Below are 23483 nucleotides of genomic sequence, written 5' to 3' on the forward strand. Positions count from 1 at the left end.
ATGTCAGACCTGGATAAAATGATAATAAATATTTTTTTCCACTCCACCCCTGAGTAGGTTTAAACTCACAGGAAAATATTCATTCTTGAGAACATGGGAAGTTAACACTAGAAGGGCTACATACAGTATAGCCAATTGCCAACAGTGGTGAGAAGATGCCTGTTAAACTCCTATAAATAGGATACAAATGTAATAGCCTAACTTCACTATTTGATATCATTTTTTTGGTATTTAGAGATACTAATTTCTGAGTGTAAACTGAATTTCTATTTAGCAAGTATGGCTAATGTTAGATCGGGTAATGGAAAGGCACACAAGGCTAAAGGCAACAACAGCTCTTTATTAAGTACAACAAGTAAGAACAATCCAGCGAGTCTGACAGCAGCCCTTTTATAGGGAGCTGTCAGATCCTTCGACCAATACTCCCGCCGGAACAGAGGACCTTGGTGGAAACCACTGTAGTTGAAACAAGTATCTAACAGCTAATGGGGCAATCTTCTATTTATTTCTTTTTAAACCCATTTTAACTTGCAGCTACCATTATATTATAGACAGCACTGGAAAGAGCTTTATTTTCCAAATATGGACATCCATGGTAGAATTTTGGGGTGTAAAATGTCAAGTATATTTCATTAGCTGAGAAAAAAAACCAGAAACTTGAATTTTGTAAAAGGTTTCTTCAGGTGCCAAACAGACCTAGATGGCATCTAGACTATGATCTGGGCTAAGGCCTTAAAAGCTTTGCCACAAAGAGATATGGGAGTTTATGTACAAAAGGTTGATTAGGTACCCAGTAAAGCACCTTATCTAGTCTTTATATAAAGTTATGAAATTCACTCATTGCCATCAGCTTAAAATGGAGTCAATAAATGTGTATAGACAATGCTCAAAGCATTTCAATTGTAAAGAAATCCATCATTTCTGTAACTACTGATTCACTGACAGCAGCTGGTTTGTTAAAAGCTTTCAAGATGAAAGACAGTAAGCATATGTAAAATGCATAATAACTCCATGAGTTATCAAGAGGTTCTGGAAAGATACTTGCACAAAACAGGAATCTGCTGGCAAGGAAAGGTCAATAAAATGATGAAAGTGAGGATGAAACAGATGATGGGGCAGGAAAGGAGCAGCATATTACATAACAATGTATTAATTTTCATAGGTCAAGTGTAGACTAGTTAGTGCCTAGAAAATTACAATAATTCAAAGTAGTCAATCAGTCCCAGGACTGCATGCAGCAAATTCTCTTAACTATTTCTGCCTGCCCTACACACAGAGCCCTATAGAGAAGCCAGGAAGTTTAGTTGAGGTCACTGATTGTCTTCAGGGACAATTCTCATAACTGAATTTTCTATAAGCTGATACCAAGATAAAGTTGATGCATTATTCTGCTTGAATAAAGGAAAAAGTTGAAATTGGGAAGAACCCCTTTTGTTGGGAGAAAAACTTTTTTAAAAAATGGAGGAATATTAAAATAATGCGATCTTATTCCTGCCAGAATTGTTCTATCATTACTGTTTCCACTTTCAGTTACTCCAAACTTTCAAGGAAGCTGTTCTGCTATTGTCCTAACTTCTGCTTAACTTCAAAATACAGAGAGCATGGAGAGATCAGCATGATCAATAGTTCTTCCAATGTTGTATGTATGTGAGCAAAACAATTCAATCTGCTACATGTTACATGTAAATTTCTCCTGTGAGTTGTGATGAGCAATTGATAAGATACTGTCTGTTTCACACATGTGTGCTGCATTGGAAAGGAAGCAACACAAACAAGATCCTCTAAGGCAGTAATCACTAACCTTTTTCCCATCGTATGCCAAAAGCGGGGGAGCACAGGGGGTCATGCGCGGGCATGCCCACACCCATAATTCTATGTGTGCGACGCCCCACGCACATGCATGTGCAACAGCCATTCTCCTCCTCGCTTTTGGCCCATGATGGATCCGTTTTTGCCCTCCCCAGGCTTTAGAGGCTTTCTAGGAGCCTGGTGAAGGCAAAAATGGCCTCCCCCACCCACCTTGCAGGCCCTCCGGAGGCTTCAGGAAGCTTCCCTGAAGCCTCTGGAGGGTGAAAAATGGCCCTACGGCAACCCAGAAGTCCATTCCCGAACTTCCGGTTTGCACGTTGGATTGTTTTTCGCCCTCTGGAGGCTTCAGGAAAGCCTCCGGAGGGCGAAAAACAGCCAAAAATGAAGACTGAAGTCAGCTGGCCAGCACACACATGCACACTGGAGCAACGCCTCGAGTGCCCTAATAAATGGCTCCGCGTGCCACCTGTGGCACGTGTGCCATAGGTTCGCCATCACACCTCTAAGGTAATTGGAGCGATAAGCAGGACTTGGAGATGAGTTAAGTATTTCACCTGTGGAGACTACCCGCAAATTCCAAAGAAACACAATCACAATCATCTTCATTTAGCAACCCCATAATCTGGAGTCTGGCAACTGAATGGAGCTAGCAGAATGTTTTAATAGCCGGATGTCCTTCCTGTCACCAATATGGAGTTTTGTTCAGCAGTGCATTTGTTCAGCGCAGTCTCAGTGTGCCCAGAGAGAGAAATATATGCCTCTACCTAGGATTGAATTTACAGCCTCCTGATTGTGAGGTGAGAACTCCACCTCTAGGCCACCACATCACTCCTCCAAAGAATCCCAATATTGTCATTGAAATAAAACAGTCCAGGCATCCAGACAATAAGCTCTGGTCCTGCAGAGCATAAGGAAAATGACCTTGGCTAGGCTAGATCTGTTACCAAGGTGATGAGAAAAATAAGGCTAAATTTCATCATCATCATCATCATCATCATCATCATCATCATCATCATCATCATCATAATAGGTGAAAGCAGCTCAGATGGATGCCTAATTCACATGGGTATAATAAATTAGGAAAGGAGATCGCACAGCACAATCAGACTTGTAAGAGTCTGTTATTATACCAATCTCAATAAAGATAGCCATAGCTTTCCTGTAGGGTTCATTCTTGGCCTGTTATTTGTGGTGAGCCAGACAGATCCAATCAGTTTTTAATAAATTGCAGCAGAGCCAAATTGCCAAACCAGCCAGCATCATGTGAACGATGCAGATCTAGAGTGGTTTTGGACCAGTGCAAAGCCCTTGTGTGGAAGTGCTCAGAAACTGTTCATTCTAAACTTGACATTTTCCATTTCAGCTCCATGTAGAAGTATCCCTTATATGGTAAATAAATATGTACTAAGAAGCAATTGCTTGGGTATTCAATATTTGGCTTGATTCTGTCAAGGATGCAGCAAAGCATGATTTACTTCAGAAAGACATGTTATGCCATTTTGTAATTCCTGCTTTTTGTTTTTAAAGGCAGCTAAGCACAACTGAAGGCACACAATTCCTAACCATTCCAAACAAATAGTCTCACACAAAATCTTAAGAAGAGTGAGCCAGACTGACTCATAACTATGCTAAATCATTGCTTATTTAATCCATAAAGAATGGAACAACGAATGGGTTCAGACAAAACACTAAGTCATAGACAATAGTCTGTAACTCACAGTAGTTGGATTCATACACTGCGCTAAGCTAAAACCAAGCAAAGCACTGTGGCATAATGGGGTGAGTGATCCTAGGTTTATCTTACTAGAAAGCAAAAGTCTGTGTCTTAGAGAAGCACTTTTGTTGTTTTTCATTGATATCTACCTTGTCTTCTCCTTCTGTCTGGAGGATAAAATAAGAATGAGTCATCTAATCCTAACCTTCTTAATTTACCTGTAATTTTACAACAAAAAGTGTCTGCTAGTTATGCCACTTTCACTGAGAGTGAATTCCCACTTGCACTTAGCTATTCCATCACTCTTTCTTGAAAACAATAATTTCTCCCATTCTTTACACAGCGTAGTCTCCATCTCATTCATAGCTCATTGATAGGAAAGCTTAAGGCATTATCCTTTTGCCTTTCCAATAAGATAGTACAAATGTGCTGATATGAGATATCCTTATGAGTTTGCCTTCATAACTTACAAGGTCCACAGGGGAAGTAACTTAAAGTCAGCCTCAACTATTTGAGATTTTAAAAATACAGCTTTCTCTGCTCTCCCAACACAGATTCTACCATGGGTTCGATTAAGATGCTCCATTGATGATTTGCTTGATGAAATACTCAAGGGCTGGACTGGCCCAGGTGATATCAGCTACATCATGTTGCTGTGGACATGTGCCCCCTACTTGGTTACTGTCTTCTATGGCCATTTTGAAGTGGCTGCAGGAGAAATCAGATACAGTGGTACCTTGGTACTTAACTGCTTTGAAACTCATTGAATTTGGTTCTCAACGCATCCTGACATGAAAATTTTGTCCCGGGATTCATTTGTTTGATATTTAGTGCTTAAGTTAGAACTTGTCAGTGTCTGGTGCTTTGTAACTCACTACATTATTCCTTATGGGGAAAATTTATTTGGTACTCATCACACCTCCTAGTACCAATTAACAATGGGGCAATTCTTTCCTATAAAGGGAAATTTCCTAAAATCTATATATTATTTTTTCTTGTATAACATGTAAATTAAGATCAATTGATGCTCTTGTTATAGAAGAGTACTTTCCCACTGTCTAGATAAAATAGGAATATCTAATTCTTTATTTTACTCCTTCCTCCACCATTACATGATTTATTAATAACAAATATCTATAAAATAGATATAAATATCTATAAATTAAATATAAAATTCCGCTCCTTCCGTCAGAAACTCAAAACCCACCTGTTTCAGCTAGCCGGCCTGGCCTAATTCCAGCTTTCCCACCTCAGTTTTATTTTTAAATTTTTATGATTGGTTTTATGGTCGAAGTTTTTTAATTTTTATAAATTTGTACAGGGGCTATTTAATCTAATTTTAGCTATGTATACTATTGTTTGTATGGTTTTTTAAATTTATACCTGTGCACCGCCCCGAGTCCCTTCGGGGAGAGGGGGCGGTCTAGAAATCTAATAAATAAATAAATAAATAAATAAAAAAGAAATAGCAGGTTTTTTAATTTTGAAAGATTTAATCAGTTGCTCTAATATCTCTGCTGAAAATGCTGACAATATTAAGTGTTGTAGCGGTAAACATTGCCACTGAGTTACATTTGATAGATGTCTGTCTCTCAGCCCAGCATATGTTAAAAATTCATATTCATTATCAATTAATTGGTCTAAAGTCAATGTCACAGCTTTCATTCAATTTATCCATATTATTTTCTCATTTTTTAAAATATTAGATTTCCCCATTAGCATGGTAATGCAGATGAGAAATGTTTTTATTAGTCATTATATTCCACAGCTTTCTAACCAATATTTGTTTTCAGACATACTATAGTTCTATTAGTCCATCTAACCAAAGGTGCCATATATGTATACTACAAAGTTACAAATCGGAAAATTGTTGGCTTTCCATATTCAATAGTTGGCAACATGTAAGTTTAGCTCCATGTCACAGGTTCTTTTATACATACCCAGGTCAGTGAGCTCCAAAACTTCAGAGTACCAAAACAACCCCACCTGGCCTCTAGGCAATATCCACAAGGACTCAAAACTAGTACACCCTATTTACTATATCACTCTTCTCAATTCTTCTACCACTCCTGTTCCTCCACCACTTCTTTTTGTGAGTCCTACTTCTGGAAAACAATAACTCTTCTATTTGCCTTGGGCTGCTTCAGGTCAGTTTAGTTCCTCCAAAAAACACAAACTACTTTCTCTCTCACTCCAACAGAACCGCCACCAACCAGTTGCCAGTCTGCTCAGTTTTTACAGCCACCAGTTGCAGGACTGGCTAGGGGAGTTCTTAAAGGAACAGGGCACCAGCAGGGCACCATTTTGCAGCCAGCCTGTCCTCTCACACTTGATATTCAGAAAACCGAATCTTCCCTCATTAACTAGTAACTGCATTTTCTGTAAAGATATTCTTGGAATTGAAGAACTCCATGAAACAATTTCTAAATAAATAATTTATTAATTAATATTCTGAGAGGAATTCCTCTCAGAATATAAATTAAACTGGGAATAATACTCCTTTTGAGTATTGTACATTCACCTTTCCCCCCAAAAAGTAGGGCCTTCTCTGTGATGGGCCCAACCCTCTGGAATGACCTCCCCGCTGATATTAGAACCACCACCGATCTCCGCTCCTTCCGCAAGAAACTCAAGACCCACCTGTTCCAATTAGCCGGCCTGGCCCAATTATAGTTTATTCTTTAATCCTCCTGGCAGTTTATTTTAAATTTTTGGGGTAGCTTTTAATGTCGTTTTAATTTCATTATTATTGTACAGTTTTTATGTAATTGGTTTTTATGTGCCTCCTCTATGTATATGTCCATGTATATGTATATGTATATGGTGTTTTAACTTTTGATTGTACACCGCCCCGAGTCCCTTCGGGGAGAGGGAGCGGTTTATAAATTTAATAAAATCAAAAAAATCAAATCAAATCAAATCAAAAGATTAGATTTAACGGGTCTCATCTATCCATACGTGAAGAAACCTCCTTTTATTTATGTTACATATTGCTAACTGAGTTATAGCTCTCAGTATCCATATACCTCAGGAATTTGGTACAAATATGGAATTGATATTCCTTAAATGGATGAGTGACCAGATTTTCCACAAAAACGAACATCCACAAAGGAACCTGTCCAAAGTTCTTGTCAGGTTTTACATGATGTAACTCGGGGGTGGGTTACGCTACTGCCGGTTTGCCATACACGTATGCCCAGGGCAACAAAAATTGCCCTGTGCATGCTCAGAAGGCAAAAACAAGGTGCTATAGGTGCCACCGAGAGAACCAGTTCAGGGGTGGGGTCGGGGTGGCAGGCCTGGGTCGCTGCCAGTTCCAGAAACCCAGGCCGCCAAGTTACTATCGGTTCTGCCAAACCGGTCGAAACTAGTAGGAACCCACCTCTGATATAACTGTGGGAAGCCCCCACCCCCAGAGAATGAAATATTTTGGGGACTATTAAAAGAGGCAGAATATTATATTTTCCCGAAGGAGAAAAATCTTAACAAAGGCAGAAAACAGCCCCATAACCTCAAGCAGAAGCCTCAAGCCTTTAGAGGTGGATTTGTTGTGGCTATTAAGAAATCCAGGCCAGTTTATTCATAAACAAAAGGCCTTCAGCCCAGTTCCCCCAGAGTTGGTGGGATTAAGAATTTACATTCCCCCAAGGACAGGATTTACGCTTTAGGACATAATAAGATTTACCCACCACCATGAGAATAGCAAAAGACACAAAGTTCACTACATTGCATAACCTCCTGGAACATCTCAACACAACCCCCCCACCCCCAAAATGTATAAAAGCCTCCCTATCCCAATCCAATTTTGTTAGCTGTGCCCGAACTTCATGCTGTTGTTGGTTGTGCTCACCAATAAACCTTCTTTCTTATGCAGCTTCTATTTTGTTCCCGGCTTGGAAGTGGACCTGATTTTTCTTCCCACATAACCATGTACTGTGTTCTTTTGAAATAGCACAAGACTTGGTTTTTAAGTTTGGATTTAGTACTCCTTTAAAAGAACAGTATATCCATATCTTAACAACAGCACTAATGTTCCCTTCAGAGAGCACTGGTCCTGGGATTCATGGAGGATTAGCTTCAACTGGGAAAATACAGCCAGCTGTGCATTATTGGTTCTGTCACCTATGAGGATTATGAGGTTTCTACTGTTCCTGCCAAGAAGTGATTTTCCATGGTCACACGTTTTAATGTTGCTATCTAAACCATAAGTGGTTCTAGGTGCTGCTAGCTATGGCCCTTCCCTGCCTGTTCTGCCATTCATTTGCCACCCATGTTTTTTAAAAAGCATGTACAATCCAAGGATTGTTCAGAAACATCTTCCCCAACTTCACATCCTCTAGAAGCATTGAACTATAACATCAAATAACCCCAGAATGGACAGGGATTAAACCCATATAGAAGGCACCTTGCTGGAAAGGACCTGTATTTGATAATTCCCACATAACCATGTACTGTGTTCATATTCTAGAGTAGTGATGGAGAACTTTTTCTGCACCAAGTGCCAAAAAGGGAGCGTGCACGTGCGGCACAGAGTGCTGAAAAGGGAGCTCTTTGTGCACGCTCATCTGGGCCACAATCAAGAAGAGGAGCTGCCCAGGGGCCATGCATGCACTGGGAAATGAACTTCTGTTTTTCAGTGTGTGCATGTATGCTGGCCAGCAAGTCTTCTGGTTCCTTCCACGCATTCGCACATGCTGATCTGGCATGCATGCTCATTCAGGAAAATGGAGAACCAGCTCTTCCAGATTCCAGCACTGCCACACACACAAAGGCCATCTGATCATCGTGTGCACATGTGCGCCAGAAACCCGGAAGAGGAACGGGCAACATTGTGCATGCCAGGCAACATGGCTCCATGTGCCACTTTGGGCACGCATGCCATAGGTGTGCCATCACAGTTCTAGACCAAGCTAAGTACTTCAGCATTTAAATGAAAAATTTAAATGGACAGGTCAAACTTTAGAAAGTTCATGTCTACAACTTCCTGAAAAATGATAAAGGACCATACTTTATAAAAGATATGTACATTATAAAACCAACTTCTTTTTGCTTATAATTATAAAATGTATATTAAAAAAAATCATGTCACTGCCAAAATGCAATCTATCATTTGCTGATTTAGAAAGTAGCCTGGAAACAGAACAGGGAGACCTCCACAGATTGTTGAAGGATGGTAGATACAAACATCAACCAAGTGCATATTTTTAATGTGCATGCAAGCATGTTTAAACATGCTGGTGCATAAGGCACACCCATTTTTTTATTTCTAATATTACATTACAATTACACGCTTTATAATTTTCAAGTCAGCCTGCTCCTAACTTGGAAATTAAGGTGCCACTTTGAATATATCAGCTCAAGGAGCATAGGCAAATACCGTAGCAAATTCACGTTCCAATGACACGGGCATGTGTCATTGGAAGAATACCCTGCATATTTCTATATTTCTCTTCCTTCAGTCCCATAATGTAGCCCCCTATCAACGCCATTTAATATTCATACAAATTTACAGCGGATCGTAGTTGTAGACCGTAGCAATAATTACCATCAGTCTTTACAATGCAATCAATCAAACTCTAATTCTAAGCACAAGCCAAGTGGGAAACCAAACAAGGGAATTTGCTGTGAAACAAAACTGACACCAAAAGCTCTTTTTAAAAGTCATTGAGAGGCCACATAAACTGGCAGACTTTGTGGTATTTATCCCCATTCCCTAGCCTGAAACTCCCTTCCCCGCACAAAAGTATTGCGTTGTGAAAAAAGTTAATTCTTAAAAGTAAAAGAAAATCCTGCTAGCCCATACCAAGATCTATTTAGGGGACATCTCATTTCCCACACTGGCCAAAAAGATATACTGTACCTTTGAAAAGGATGCAAGGAAGAGATGAGTTTTCATATTCAGATATGTGCTACTTCTTGTCTTGATAGGCAGTATGGGAAAACTTGGGCCTCTGAGTCAAGGCCATGGAGTTTGCAGCAAAGTTCCTTTCCCAGAATTTCATCCTTTCCTAACTCTTTGATTCTTCTCTTGCAGTGAGAGCTGCTTTCTCCAGATGGCCAAAGACACTGCTACCACTGCTTCTCTTGGCAGGTGGCTTTCTATTTTGCATGATCTTGCTTTGGCTGGCATACACTTTCTCTAATAGTGAATGATGCCAGGCAACATGAGGGCATCTCCTAAGAGCCCTGTCTTAGAAGAAACTCCACATGAAATGCAGGATAATTGAAACCAACCATATGGGACAAAGTAGGAGTCAAGGACTGCCAGATTTCCCCTACCTAAACCACCTTCATCTCAACTTCTAAAGCTACAACACGTAGCTTTCTTTCAGTACTCCACATCCTTTGCAAACATCTGGCCTACATCTGTTTTTATATTTGATTCTAGTTCTTAAAGTTGGGCCTCAATACTTACCGCCAATGTAGATGGAGACATCACTGCCAGTGCAACCAGTAGGATTAATAATACCATTATGTCCTGCAGATGATAAGAAGAAAATAATCTCAAAACAAGAAACTGTTAAAAAAAAAACCCAAAGAAAGCTTCCCTCTTTCATCTCTCTGTCATGGCTGGGTTGATCTCTGTCGCAGGTCAGTTGGCTTCTTTCTCTGTTTCTGTTTCTCTGTCTCTCTCTGTCATCTGCTTTCCCCTCTTCAAGATGTACTTTACTTAAGAGTAATTTCGAATAATGATCTTTAGTAATAGCAATCTTCATGTATTACTAGGTTTAGCTTTACTTCAGAGAGAATGGATGTCTGCTAACATTCATTGGTAGTTGGATTGTCAATACTCTGTATTCTAATAATTTCACATTATAAGTAATTCATTATTCATAATAATAAGATGTTATGAATAATTGCTAATAACTGTCATGTAGTGGGACATTCTGTAAATTATTCCATGTTCTTTGACGCTCTGTTGGAGGATATGGTCCAAGACCATATCCTCTAACAAGTGCTGCTTCTGAATTCAGCAATAGTAGCAAGGATTATTTACAAACAATCTATATTGTATTTTTAGAAAAAATATATTTTATGAGATATATATCTCATTAAAAGGATTAAAGAGTAAAATAGAAATGACTAAGCAATAGTTTTATAGATGTCATGGAGGTTATAATTTTCCAGAAGGTCATTACTTGACTGTATATCACTATTAAGATCCACACAAAACATAAATATCAGGAACCATGATCAGTACAGTACAAACCACAGAATTTGAAATTATGAACTACAATAAATTCTGGCAAATTAAATTACAATATCTTTTCATAAGTGAATTGGAGCAGTAAAATGGCTGCTGGTTTGAAGTTAAACAGTCCTTTATCCCTCCTTCAACCTTGATCACTCTTTCTGTCCAAAGGAATTTTTCATTTGAAAACTGTTCTTTTCACACTACAAGTAATTCTTGACTTACAACCACAACTGAGCTCAGAATATTGGTTATAAATCACTGTAATTCATCATGCATCCCGATTCAATTTTATGACCATTTTATGACAGTCATTAACTCAATCATCACCATGACTATTAAGCGAAATACTTGAGTGTTAAGCAAATCACATGATTATAAATTTGAATTCAGTTTATCCAATGGATGTGGTTTTTTTTGCCAGAAAATGATCATATAGCCATGGAATGCTGCAACCAGTCACAAATGCAAGCCAGTTGGCCATGCATCTGAAATGTGATCACATGACTGCATGGTGCAGCAGTCTAACATTGAGCATGGATCATAAGTCACCTTTTGTTAGCCCAGCATAACTTCACATGGTGATTAACTGGCCAGTGTCAATCAAGGACTACCTGTAGTGATTGCACTGTGTGTCAGTGAAGACAAACTATATATTGGCATAACAATAGCTAGATGACACTGCAAGATGCTATATATCACTAGCATGGAAATGAAGTCTGTTATTTCCTTTTACATATAATGTATATAACACTTACTTCACCCTTCGGGAGAGGATAGTTTGTTACATTTATTTTACATTGTTCCCTGCTTCCACCATTATTTTGCATTGTTCCCTGCTTCCAAGATCCATTGTTGGATCTCGAATAACTACCTTCTGTTCCTTTGAAAGAGTTGTCAAGTATTGTACAGCCACAGGTCGAAAAGTGAAGGACATTTTCATTGAGTAATCCCAGATCTGATTCCCATGTTTCTGTCAGTCAGGGGACAGCTTTCAATTAATTAGTTTCCCTTTGTTGCACTAAATGGGGCACATGTGCTTTCATTAAGGGAGCTCCAGGAAACAAGCTCTGGTTTCTCTGCCTTAGAAGTACCTTGGTTGTATTGGGCAAAAGACCCAGGTGCAGCCATCTTCACGTGGCAGCATCAATGGCTTTGGAGGGCACAGGTGTAACCACAGGAAATGATGCCAGCTTAATTATTTTGCTTTTATTTCTTCAAAGCTAGTTTAAAAAAAATATTCCTGAGGCAGATAGGGGGAAGCTGGGACCAGAATCATTTTTGTAGTCCCTAATTAATTTTGCTTTCATAGGCCCCTCCCTCTATAAAAATAGTATTAAAAAGTATACCTCATAATTTTCAATATTTTCTTTGAATTTTACAGAGATAGGAAATACAGGTGAAACTCGAAAAATTAGAATATCATGCAAAAGTTCATTTATTCCAGGAATGCAACTTAAAAGGTGAAACTAATATATGAGATAAGACGCATTACATGCAAAGCAAGATAGTTCAAGCCATGATTTGTCATAATTGTGATGATTATGGCTTACAGCTCATGAAAACCCCAAATCCACCATCTCAGAAAATTAGAATATTGTGAAAAGGTGCAATATTCTAGGCTCAAAGTGTCCCACTCAAATCAGCTAATTAAGACATAACACCTGCAAAGGGTTCCTGAGCCTTTAAATGGTCTCTCAGTCTGGTTCAGTAGAAATCACAATCATGGGAAAGACTGCTGACCTGACAGAAAACCATCATTGACATCAGTGCTGGGTTTCAAATTTTTTAAGAACCTCTTCTGTAGGTGTGGCCTGCTTTGTGGGAGTGGCTTGATGGCCATGTGACTGGGTGGGAGTGGATTGCCAGCCATGTGACCAAGTGGGAGTGGCTTGGCAGTCATGTGACTGGGCAGGTGTGGCCAACTTGTAAAATGTGGTGAAACTCACTTAACAACATTCTTGCTTAGCAACCAAAATGTTGGCTCAGAAACTCTGATATTTGAAGCACAGAAATCTTAAAGATGTCAAGTTACAAGACCCTTGCATCCCTAACCCTTTAGGAAAAAAAACTTCAGGGGTGTTCAAACTTGACAGCTTTAAGACATGTGGACTTCAACTCCCAGAATTCCCCCTCTCGCTTTTCGTCTTGATGATGTGCGGACGGGGAGGGGGGGAGGGAGCTGGAACTGGTTCTAAATGGCACTATAGATTTGTGGAACCTCTTCTATAGAAGAGGTTAGAACTGGCTGGAACCCTTCCCTGATTGACGCCCTCCATAAGGAGGGAAAGGCTCAAAAGGTAATTGCAAAAGAAGTTGGATGTTCCCAAAGTGCTCTATCAAAGCAAATTAATAGAAAGTTATGTGGAAGGGAAAAATGTGGAAGAAAAAGGTGCACAAGCAGCAGGGATGACCACAGCCTGGAGAGGATTGTCAGGAAAAGTGTTGGGGACTTTCACAAGGAGTGGACTGAGGCTGGAGTCAGTGCATCAAGCGCCACCCCACATAGATGGATCCTGGACATGGGCTTCAAATGTCGTACTCCTCTTGTCAAGCCACTCCTGAACAACAAACAACGTCAGAAGCGTCTTACCTGGGCTAAAGAAAAACAGACCTGGTCTTTGCTCAGTGGTCCAAGGTCCTCTTTTCTGATGAGAGCAACTTTTGCATCTCATTTGGAAACCAAAGACCCAGAGTATGGAGGAAGAATGGAGAGGCACACACTGCAAGATGCTTGAAGTCCAGTGTGAAGTTTCCACAGTCTGTGTTGATTTGGGGAGCCATGTCATCTGCTGATGTTGGTCCACTGTGCTTCATTAAGTCCAAGGTCAACGCAGCCGTCTACCAGGAGATTTTGGAGCACTTCATGCTTCCTTCCACAGACGAGCTTTATGGGGATGCTGACTTCATTTTCCAGCAGGACTTGACACCTGCCCATACTGCCAAAAGCACCAAAACCTGGTTCAATGACTGTGCTTGATTTGGCCAGCAAACTCGCCTCACCTGAACCCCCTAGAGAATATATGGGGCATTGCCAAGAGAAAGATGAGAGACATGAGACCGAACAATGCAAAAGAGCTGAAGGCCACTATTGAAGCATCCTGGTCTTCCATAACACCTCAGCAATGACACAGGCTAATAGCTTCCATGCCACACCGCATTGAGGCAATAATTGCTGCAAAAGGGGCCCAAACCAAGTACTGAGTACATATGCATGCTTATATATTTCAGAGATCCGTTCTATATACAATCCTTGTTTTATTGATTGCATGTAATATTCTAATTTTCTGAGATTGTGGATTTGGGGTTTTCATGAGCTGTAAGCCATAATCATCACAATTATGATAAATCATGGCTTGAACTATCTTGCTTTGCATGTAATGAGTCTTATCTCATATATTAGTTTCACCTTTTAAGTTGCATTACTGAAATAAATGAACTTTTGCACGATATTCTAATTTTTAGAGTTTCATCTGTAGTATATCATATAATAATCATCATCATCAAAGTTAACTAAATTTCAGTAGCCGCCCTATGCCTCTAGGTTACAAATAAGATTATTGGCTAAATGTTCACATTTTGTGCATTTCTCATGTGTTTTTTTTTTAATTGAAGGAGTGAAAACAAATGAACATATATTAAAAGACATATAATAAATTACTTTTTCTTCCTTCTCATTAAAATTTTAGAAAATCCCTTTGGACAGTGAGATGGGCAGCATATAAACAAACATTTGCATGGGCCTTAGGTACTTTGTCTATAATACCTAATTGATAAATCAGTCCTGAGTGACAGAGAGTGCTGTTAATAAGTAGCTGGAAGCCAAACAACGATTGGATGGCAATTCTTTTTTATTTTATTATTGGGTAAAAAGGAGTGGTGTTGATTGGTTATAGAATCTTCATATGCTTTTCTTTGTAGGGGAAATATTGAGGTAACCCTGAAAGGAATTTTCTAAGTCGTTCATCAGTGTCCATATTTATTACACAATATTTGTATGAATAGAGCCAAGTCCATTAAGTGGACTTGACACATGCTTATATTCCAAAAGGCACATGCTTATATTCCAAAAGGACTAATAAAGATTATTAAGGAAGTTCTGAGATAAATCTTGCTTCTTTTTGTTTTCTCTCCTCATGGTGGGAAAAGGAGAAGGAGAACGTGTCTGCTCTCTCTCTTACCTGAAGCCCCTAGTGAAGAGTGGGATAAAAGACCCAAAAAGTTATTTCCTTCCCCAGCTGTCTTATCTATACATCCTTATCTGTTAGATCTGAATTATCTCTAGAATAACATGGAATGAACTTTGTATTGAAATCAGAAAGGTTTTGGCATGGGATAATGGGTTATCTGAACAAACCCAGAACTCAGAATATCTCTTCAGAGCCATGGATATTTATTTGGGATGTAACATAAGAAGCGTTTTCAAATATTGGATGCCTTAGGGAACCAATAAAGCTTGGTTGCAATAGTCTTGTTGCTAAAGATAAAAATCAGGAATTTGCAGTATTCAAGTACTTCGACATTTGGGGGATGGGGTGTAACTCAATAAAATTAACACTGCATAGTGTATGTTAAAATGTATAGTTTGTTTTTGGCTAATATCTGAAAATCTCAAGTATTTGAAAATTAACAAGAGATCAGTTTCAATGGTTGGCTAAATTAATTATTATACTGTACTGGAAAGGGATGTCAATTATCAAGCCAGATAGTAACCTGAAAGGGGAAATGTAAACTAAGATTCTCTAGTCCAGAATCTGTCTTTGGGATAGTGCCCATCTCTCTCCAAGTCTGGATTGTACAGCTGTTGCAATATGTCCCTAGTTATTTGGTATTAAGCCATTGCTTGCATATGGGGAGGATTTATGCCAAATAGGGAAAATATTCTGATTTCTACTTGTATACTGATGGTGCACACTATGGATCATAACTTGCATAGGATTTTATAATCTGCAAATGACTGCATGGTGCTTTATGTCTGAATTAGTGCAGAAATATTTTGTTGACATTTATTTTCATATGTTTAAAAATGCTTTAAACCTTCTCTACTTTCTGCCAAATCTTTAGTCTGAAAGATTCACAGGAAAGATTCGCTTTTCATTCCTTCAAACTGAGTTTTTACTCCAGCCAATCATAATTAACTTCACCTCCTTTCTAAACTTTGTCCTTTAACATCTGGTTCAGCACAAGGGACTAATGTAAAATCTATCCCAAAGAAGAATTTAGCAAACATTCCACCATTTTGAAATATCAGACTTTAGAATAGAACAAGGAAAGGGTTAGCAAAATAGTCCTGTCTTCACTAAGGGAATGGTAATCCTAAAGAAAATTAAGATTGGTTCAGTTCTACGTATTAGAATCTCCTATCTCAATTTTAAACGTAATTCAATATTAAAATAGAATAATGCAATTACTGATGATAATAACTATCATCAGTATAATGGTAATTTATGAATAATAAGTCAAGATAAAAGAAAGCCATAGTTTCTCTCTAATCCCATGAGATATCTTGGTAATCCATATGGAATTCAACTCCCAGAATTCCCCAGCCAGGATGTTGGCTGGGAAATTCTGGGAGCTGAAATTCACTAATCTTAACATTGGCAAGATTGAGAAACGCAGGTCTAATCTGAAAATTGATCTTTATTTAACAAATCATAAAAATTTAAAATGTAATCATTTCATTGGAGAAGCCCAAAGAAAGCTGCAAGTTTAAACATTGCTCCTCAGATGCTAATACATACAATCTGGGGAGTGTGCATTTGCTTATTTTTTGGCTCTGGAGTCTGGTGCAAACACAGAACTATGTGAGAGACGGGTTGACTGACTGACAAAATCTAACCCTGCTATAAGAAATAAAGCCTGGTTGTTCTATGAAGAAACATCACAAAACATTCAAAACAGGATTAAACTATTTTAAGAAGACATGCAGAAATAAACAATCAGCGGTATGGCAACATTTTTCCATGCAGGATAACACAAATTTGAATGGGAGGAAAACGATCCTGCACAGGGTTGCCAAGCATATATTGTGATGGTGTTGTTTATAAAGTTAAATGAAAAGTTTAAATTTTTATATAAAAATATGTGCACTGGCATAGCACAGAACTAGTTTTGCAGTATTTGTGGTCTATTTTATTCTCTCTCTCTCTCTCTCTCTCTCTCTCTCTCTCTCTCTCTCTCTCTCTCTCTCTCTCTCTCTCTCTCTCTCTCTCTCTCTCTCTCTCTCTCTCTCTCTCCAATTCTTATTCTATAATATAGCGTGGCATAATTCCATTTCTGACTTTTAGAGTCATTATTGTATTTAGTCACAAGTTTCTTTTCCCCTTCCAAACTAAAGCATTGCTCTTCCCTTACAATTAACTCATTAAATAAGGAACTACAAACAGGGTAGAATTAAGCAATTAAATACTATACAACTTTCTCAACCCGATGCCTTTGAGGTACATTGGAATAGTATTCCCATTATCCATTGCCAGCTGGGAATAAAGAAATTTACGATCCAACTTCTCTGGAGGGCATTCTAATGATTAAGTACTATGATATAGGCTGGAGATGATAGGATAGGCTTCATCAAGTAAATACTTGAGAAATACATTTGGTAGCATTGTAGAATCCTAATAGAAAAGAGTCAACTTTTGAAATATGTTAAACATGCATACCTGTGTAACCAGATATGTATACTAGATGTGTTTATCCTCATTTAAGATGGCTTTTAGAATAATAGATGGTTTCCATGTGAAGTAATAAGCCAATGGTATTTTGGTGATTAAAGTACAAGAGGATATGAAAAAAATTCTAAGGTAGGACTGACCAAGCTTGTTGAAAGTTATAACAATATATGAGAACTATAATCCTTGGTAACCATTACATAGAATAATGTAAACACATCCCTACACTCATGAAAATTCTAGATTAGCAATCAGTTTAACTACAATATCTGTTCAGTACATTATAACGTGGGGTGTAATTGAACTTCATTATTTTGTGCTGAAGAGAGGAAGTTGCCTTGTACTCAGCCAGACAACTAATCCATTTGTGAAGGCAACCAGCAGGCCATAACCCTGCAGGTAGGATACTTGGGGTTGAATCAGGAACTTTATAATTTCCATGAAAAACACACTTTTTTCCTGCTGTTGTGTCTCTACAGAAGAAATCTTGCCTCTAGTGACACAGATTTCCATACAAAGAGGATGGTGAGCTGGTTTATATCAAGTTAATTGAGAAGCCATCTAGGTAGCAACCTACTACATGTAGGCATCACTGTCACAATGTGTGTGTGTGTATATACATTTTCACATTTGTACATGTTGTAATATATTGATAGCACTGTGTACATTCAAGCAAGCAAATGTCTAGGTCACCATGATTTTCAACACAGCATACAGACCTCATGGAAGATGTGACTGACACTATTCTGATCCTGATTGGATTCATGAAAACATGCTGTGCTATTAAGCCGCTTTTATAACTGACAATCATATCAGACACCAGTTCTACTTACACGGATGTTTTCATAGGAATTGGGGATCTGATCCAAGTCCAAATTTAAGAGGAAATATTAGCTAAGTTCACGTGTTGTATTGCATTTGTCTTTATTGGTTTTAATATGCTATGTGTGAAATTAGCCATTGTCTGTATATCAGTTTGTGGTTTAGAATTTAGTGTGACCCAACTCACTATTAATCATGTAGATTTCTTAGTGGATCCTGTTTGGTAAAATGTCTTTAAAAGCAGATTATGTTTTGCATAGGAGACTCATGCTGCTGATATGACCAAATATATTTCATTGAGTCAGATAACAAGAAGAGATGATAGGCATGAGCACAAAGAGAGCTTCTGAACTTCCTAAGAAATTCTTTCTCTTCTTGGTACCTAGTTGAGTGCTAACTACCCATCCCTATCACGTATTTCCTTAAATGCATCCTTTTTTTCTGTCAAAAATATAATACCTGCTTAACTAACCAGCCTGGTAGGACAGGAATTACTAAGGGGGCATCAAATTCTATGCTGGCATAGTTATATAGATTTAATGACTGATAGGTAGCGCTTAACATGGGATAAGAGCGGGGAGGAATTTTGACAGATAGCCAGTCCATTGTTTTTAGCCATCTGTCAAAATTTGATCCAGGTTTTGTTTGATTTCCAAATGACAGGTGTGTGTGTGTGTGATTGGTGGTGGTGGGGCCTGTATGATGAAGTGCCAATAATTGAGTCAGACTATTTTGAAATACAGGTTTGACACAATGCTTTTCAAACAACATTTAACACAGCTCCCCTTTTAAAAGCAACCAAACTATAGTTTTGCTTTGCACAATGCAGGAGAGTGCTTTCCATTTCTCTTCTCATCTCTCATAGTACCTGTCAGCTGGCAGGCAGCTTAGTTTTAAACATTGGTTTAGCACTCTTTCCAGCGGGATGAAATCTCTGTTTAAGAATGCTATGAGCATGGACATTGTGCATGATGTGAGAGAGGGAGCCAGTTTATATGCCTGCTCTGCACTTGTGTGCTGTTATTATTAAGCAGTAGTGTTCCAACATTCAATATATAGAATTCCTGGGGAATTGCACCATGAAAATCACCGCTATCCCTCTCCTGGTTCATGGTACAACCCTATCATCCTCTCCTTTGATCTGCTGCTATTCAGGTTGATTCAGGTCTCTGGAATTAAACTGGCCTGGAATCTTGGTGGAAAAAGTTTGAGTACCCACTTAGAAAGAACCAGACTCTTTTGTGGTCCAAATTAACATGGCTTTGAAGGACAATGTTCGCACCATCAAAACATACCTCTAGGAATTGTGCTGATCATCATCTTGGTTGTTAACATATACGCTCCCATTCATGATAACTCATACTGCTTAACAGATCCTGAGTTATGTTGCTATTTTGTGCCCTTATTTCTCACAATCTTTGGTTCAGGAAAGAAGGATAAAGTAACAGGGGGACCTTATTTCTCTGACCGATCCATTGCAGGCTGCTGCTTTGCTAAGGAGAGTGGAAAAGATTTCCTATAACTTCCAGGTCTGTCCGACACGAGCAGGCTGAAGGTGGTTGCATCAACTTGCTGCAGCTTTAAATATCAAGCTTCTTCTCTTCCCTATATTTTTGTTTATATTATTTTTGCAATGTTTGGTCTAGCTTATCATACCCATGGCAACGTTTGCCTGAACAGTCAACTTTACAATAGAACTTTAATGAATGTAACTGGAATGCTTGACATTTCATGGAACCGTTAGAAGCAGGGCTGGTGCCTGGTAAAATTATCATCCCATTTACCTCAGTTAGCGAATCAGCTTTAAGTGCTGTTTAGATGCCACGTTTACTTTACTTTACTTACTTTATTTAGATTTCTAGACCGCCCCCTCTCCCGAAAGGGACTCGGGGCGGTGTACAGTCAAATTAAAACACAAATACATAGGAATAAATATAAATACACAAATCTTAAATTAAATGAGGAGGTTAGAAGACTGTATCTTAAAGTAAAGCAGTTAAAACCTTAAAAACATCCCCAATTAAAACCCAAACCCAATTAAAATAAATCCCCGGGAGGTAAAACTAAGAGAGTGCCAGGCCAGCTGATTGAAACAGGTGAGTCTTTAACTTTTGACGGAAGGAACGGAGGTCGGTGGTGGTTCGAATGTCGGGGGGGAGGTCATTCCAGAGGGTTGGGCCCATCACAGAGAAGGACCTACTCCTAGGTGTCGCCCGCTGACACTGCCTAGCGGACGGCACCAGGAGGAGTCCCTCCCTGTGTGAGCGGATAGGTCGCAGGGACGTGTGTGGTAGGATGCGATCCTGCAGATAACTAGGTCCTATGCCATGGAGCGCTTTAAAGATGGTAATCAATACCTTGAAACGCACCCGAAAGGCCACAGGTAGCCAGTGCAGCTCGCGCAGGAGCGGTGTTACGTGGGAGTAACGTGTACTCCCCATGATAACCCGCGCGGCTGCATTCTGTACTAGCTGCAGTCTTCGGATGCGTCCCAAGGGAAGCCCCATGTAGAGGGAGTTTGAACTCCCATCACAGCCTGGTAGCATGAAAATTGTGAAAGTTAAGGTCCAGCTAAAAAAGGCTGCTCTCTACTGACCTGCAATCTTCTCCAGGTCCTTGAGATAGGAATTAACATGTGCCTCTTTCCCTGCTTTGCTATACCAGTAGTCCTCGACTTACGACCACAATTAAGCCAAAAGTTCTGCTGCTAAGCAAGACATTTGTTGAGTGAATTCTGCCCATTTTATGACCTTTCTTGCCATAGTTGTTAAGTGAATCACTGCAGTTGTTATATTAGTAACACAGATGTGAAATGAATCTGGCTTCCCCATCGAGTTTGTGTGTCAGGAGGTCTCAAAAGGTGATCCCATGACCTTGGGACACTGCAACTGTCATAAATACACGCCAGTTGCCAAGCATCTGAATTTTGATCACTTGGCCATGGGGATGCTGCAATGGTCGTAAGTGTGAAAAACGACCATAAGTCACTTTTTTCAGTGCCGTTGTCACTTCAAGCATCACTAAATGAACTTGAGGAGTACCTGTATAAAAAAAACTCAAGGATGCAAATCCTGATCCTGCCAGCACTTTTAATTTTCTTCTCCCTTATATTATTATAAATAAATAAGTGAGAAAGAGAGAGAAAAAACAAAAACAAAATTCCAAATCTGTTTATAGGACCAAGCACACACGTACACAGCTCCACTCCAGATAATCTGTGGAATTGTTCCCACAACTGCATGAGCCTGTAGCAACACGACTCTTTCATCAGCCGATGGCAACCACTGCAATTTGTGTCACCCACAGTTGCTTGCCTTGCTGCGAACTTGGCTTGGCTTCTGGCATACACAGGGATGTCTGGTTATTCCTGTGGCTGCTTCCCTTTTCCAAAATACACAGAATGGAGACAAAGCAGGTGCGGGGGGGGGGGGGGAACCAAGTAACCCACTTATAAACAAGCGCTCTCAAATCTTACCTTGGACATGCAAACTCTACTAAATGTATGAACTGAATGTACCAAGAATGTACCAAGGCTTTCTCTGTTCAAGGTTGGAAGGAGGACACATCTCATACGAAACAAGCAAAGCTACCTGCTCCTCATTGAAGTATCACAGCTTTGGGCTACGTTAGAAGTAACAGGGCTCCGAACGAGTTAACTGTTAAGTTAATTTCACATGTAAACATCCCTTCTTCTTCGCCTGCCAAAAATCAGGATATTTATCACCAAATGTTCTCCCTTTTGCATGACACTCTTTCGTGTCTAACTTTTAAAACTTGATCAAACTGATTAAACCAGCAGTGGACAGCGAGAGGCACCAAGATTTAATCTGTAATCCATAACCCACCCTCCTTACCTGATGCTGGATCTGTGTGTCAGTGAGGGCAAAGTGCTCAATGATGCCACTTCTGGAGGGTAAGAAGACTAAGTCCACAGCTCCTCTCGGATTGGAGCTCCGTCAGTGGCTCTGACACTCTGTCTTGCCTTCAGCTTCTGTTTGATTACTAATTCTTTACAGCACAGGAAAAGGAGAGTTGGATTTCATTTAACCCTTTCTGCCGCAAAAGCATGGTTATCGTGTGTTTAAAAGCTGGAGTTGCAACTCCGGAGACGTGAGAGAACTCAGTTCGGAATGATTTGCTTCTCTTTCAGATAAACATTGTTTTATTCAAAAAGAGTGTTGTTACAGAAGTTACTGCCAAGGTGGGGCCTCTCTGAATTAAATTTTATTTTAGCTAGAGGCTAAGAAATCATCAAAAGACAAGGCAGAGGCACGAAAGAATCTCTAACTGGAGCCATAGTTTCTTCATCCATTAAAGCTCCATGTGTAAGCAATGAGAAATTTAAATAATATTCCAGCTAGAAAACAAGCATACTCTGGAATTTATAGCTAAAGAATTCCAATTCTTGTCCAGGACTGTCTCCATCTATACAATGTGGTAAGTTACTTCTTGGGACAGAAGTCTGAAGAATATAAGGTAAAGGTAAAGGTTCCCCTCACACATATGTGCTAGTCGTTCCTGACTCCAGGGGGCGATGCTCATCTCTGTTTCAAAGCCGAAGAGCCAACACTGTCCGAAGATGTCTCTGTGGTCATGTGGCTGGCATGTCTAAGTGCCGAAAGCACACGGAACATTGTTACCTTCCCACAAAAAGTGGTTCCCATTTTTCTACTTGCATTTTTACATGCTTTTGAACTGCTAGGTTGGCAGAAGCTGGGACAAGTAACGGGAGTTCACTCCATTACGCAGCACTAGGTATTCGAAGTGCCGACCTTACTGATCAACAAGTTCAGCCTCTTAGCCATTGAGCCATCACACCGCCCCCCGGAGAATATACAGAGGCAAATTTGAATTGTAAGAAGGAAAGCACTTGATCCTACCTTTTGCACTAAGCATACAATTAAGCCCAGGATTTGTATTCAAACATCACACTGAACTATAAATTAAGTGGATAGGAATAACACAACAGACAGGTAGTCCTCAACTTACAGAAGTTTGTTTAGGGACTGTTCAAATGGCACTGAAAAAAATGATTTATGACTATTTTTCACTTATGACCGGGGCAGCATCCCGATGATCACGTGATTTACAACCAGATGCTTGACAAATGATTCATATTTATGACGGTTGCAGTGTCCCGGGGTCATGTGATCATATTTTGTGACTTTCCAACAAGCAAAGTCAATGGGGAAGCCAGATTCACTTAACAACCATGTTTACTCATTTAACAACTACAGTGATTCACTTCACGAATGTGGCAAGAAAAGTCGTAAAATGG

At 39.4% G+C, this 23483-nt stretch overlaps 1 protein-coding gene across 2 annotated transcripts in view; it reads right to left on the bottom strand.

Annotated features, from left to right (window-relative positions):
* Window positions 1–22256, bottom strand: part of PAPLN (papilin, proteoglycan like sulfated glycoprotein) — a 105262-nt gene extending 83006 nt beyond the window's left edge. For both annotated transcript variants that reach the window (XM_081936977.1, XM_081936976.1), the window contains exons 1-2: window positions 22060–22256; window positions 9939–10001 (exon numbers count right to left, since the gene is read on the bottom strand). In XM_081936977.1, coding sequence (XP_081793103.1) covers window positions 9939–9995 — 57 coding nt within the window. In that variant the 5' untranslated portion in view covers window positions 9996–10001; window positions 22060–22256. The remainder of the gene's footprint in view (window positions 1–9938; window positions 10002–22059) is intronic.
* Window positions 22257–23483: the final 1227 nt, after the last annotated feature.

This window comes from Natrix helvetica (assembly GCF_964273705.1).
Source record: "Natrix helvetica genome assembly, chromosome: 1".
In the NCBI taxonomy this organism is placed as follows: domain Eukaryota; kingdom Metazoa; phylum Chordata; class Lepidosauria; order Squamata; family Natricidae; genus Natrix; species Natrix helvetica.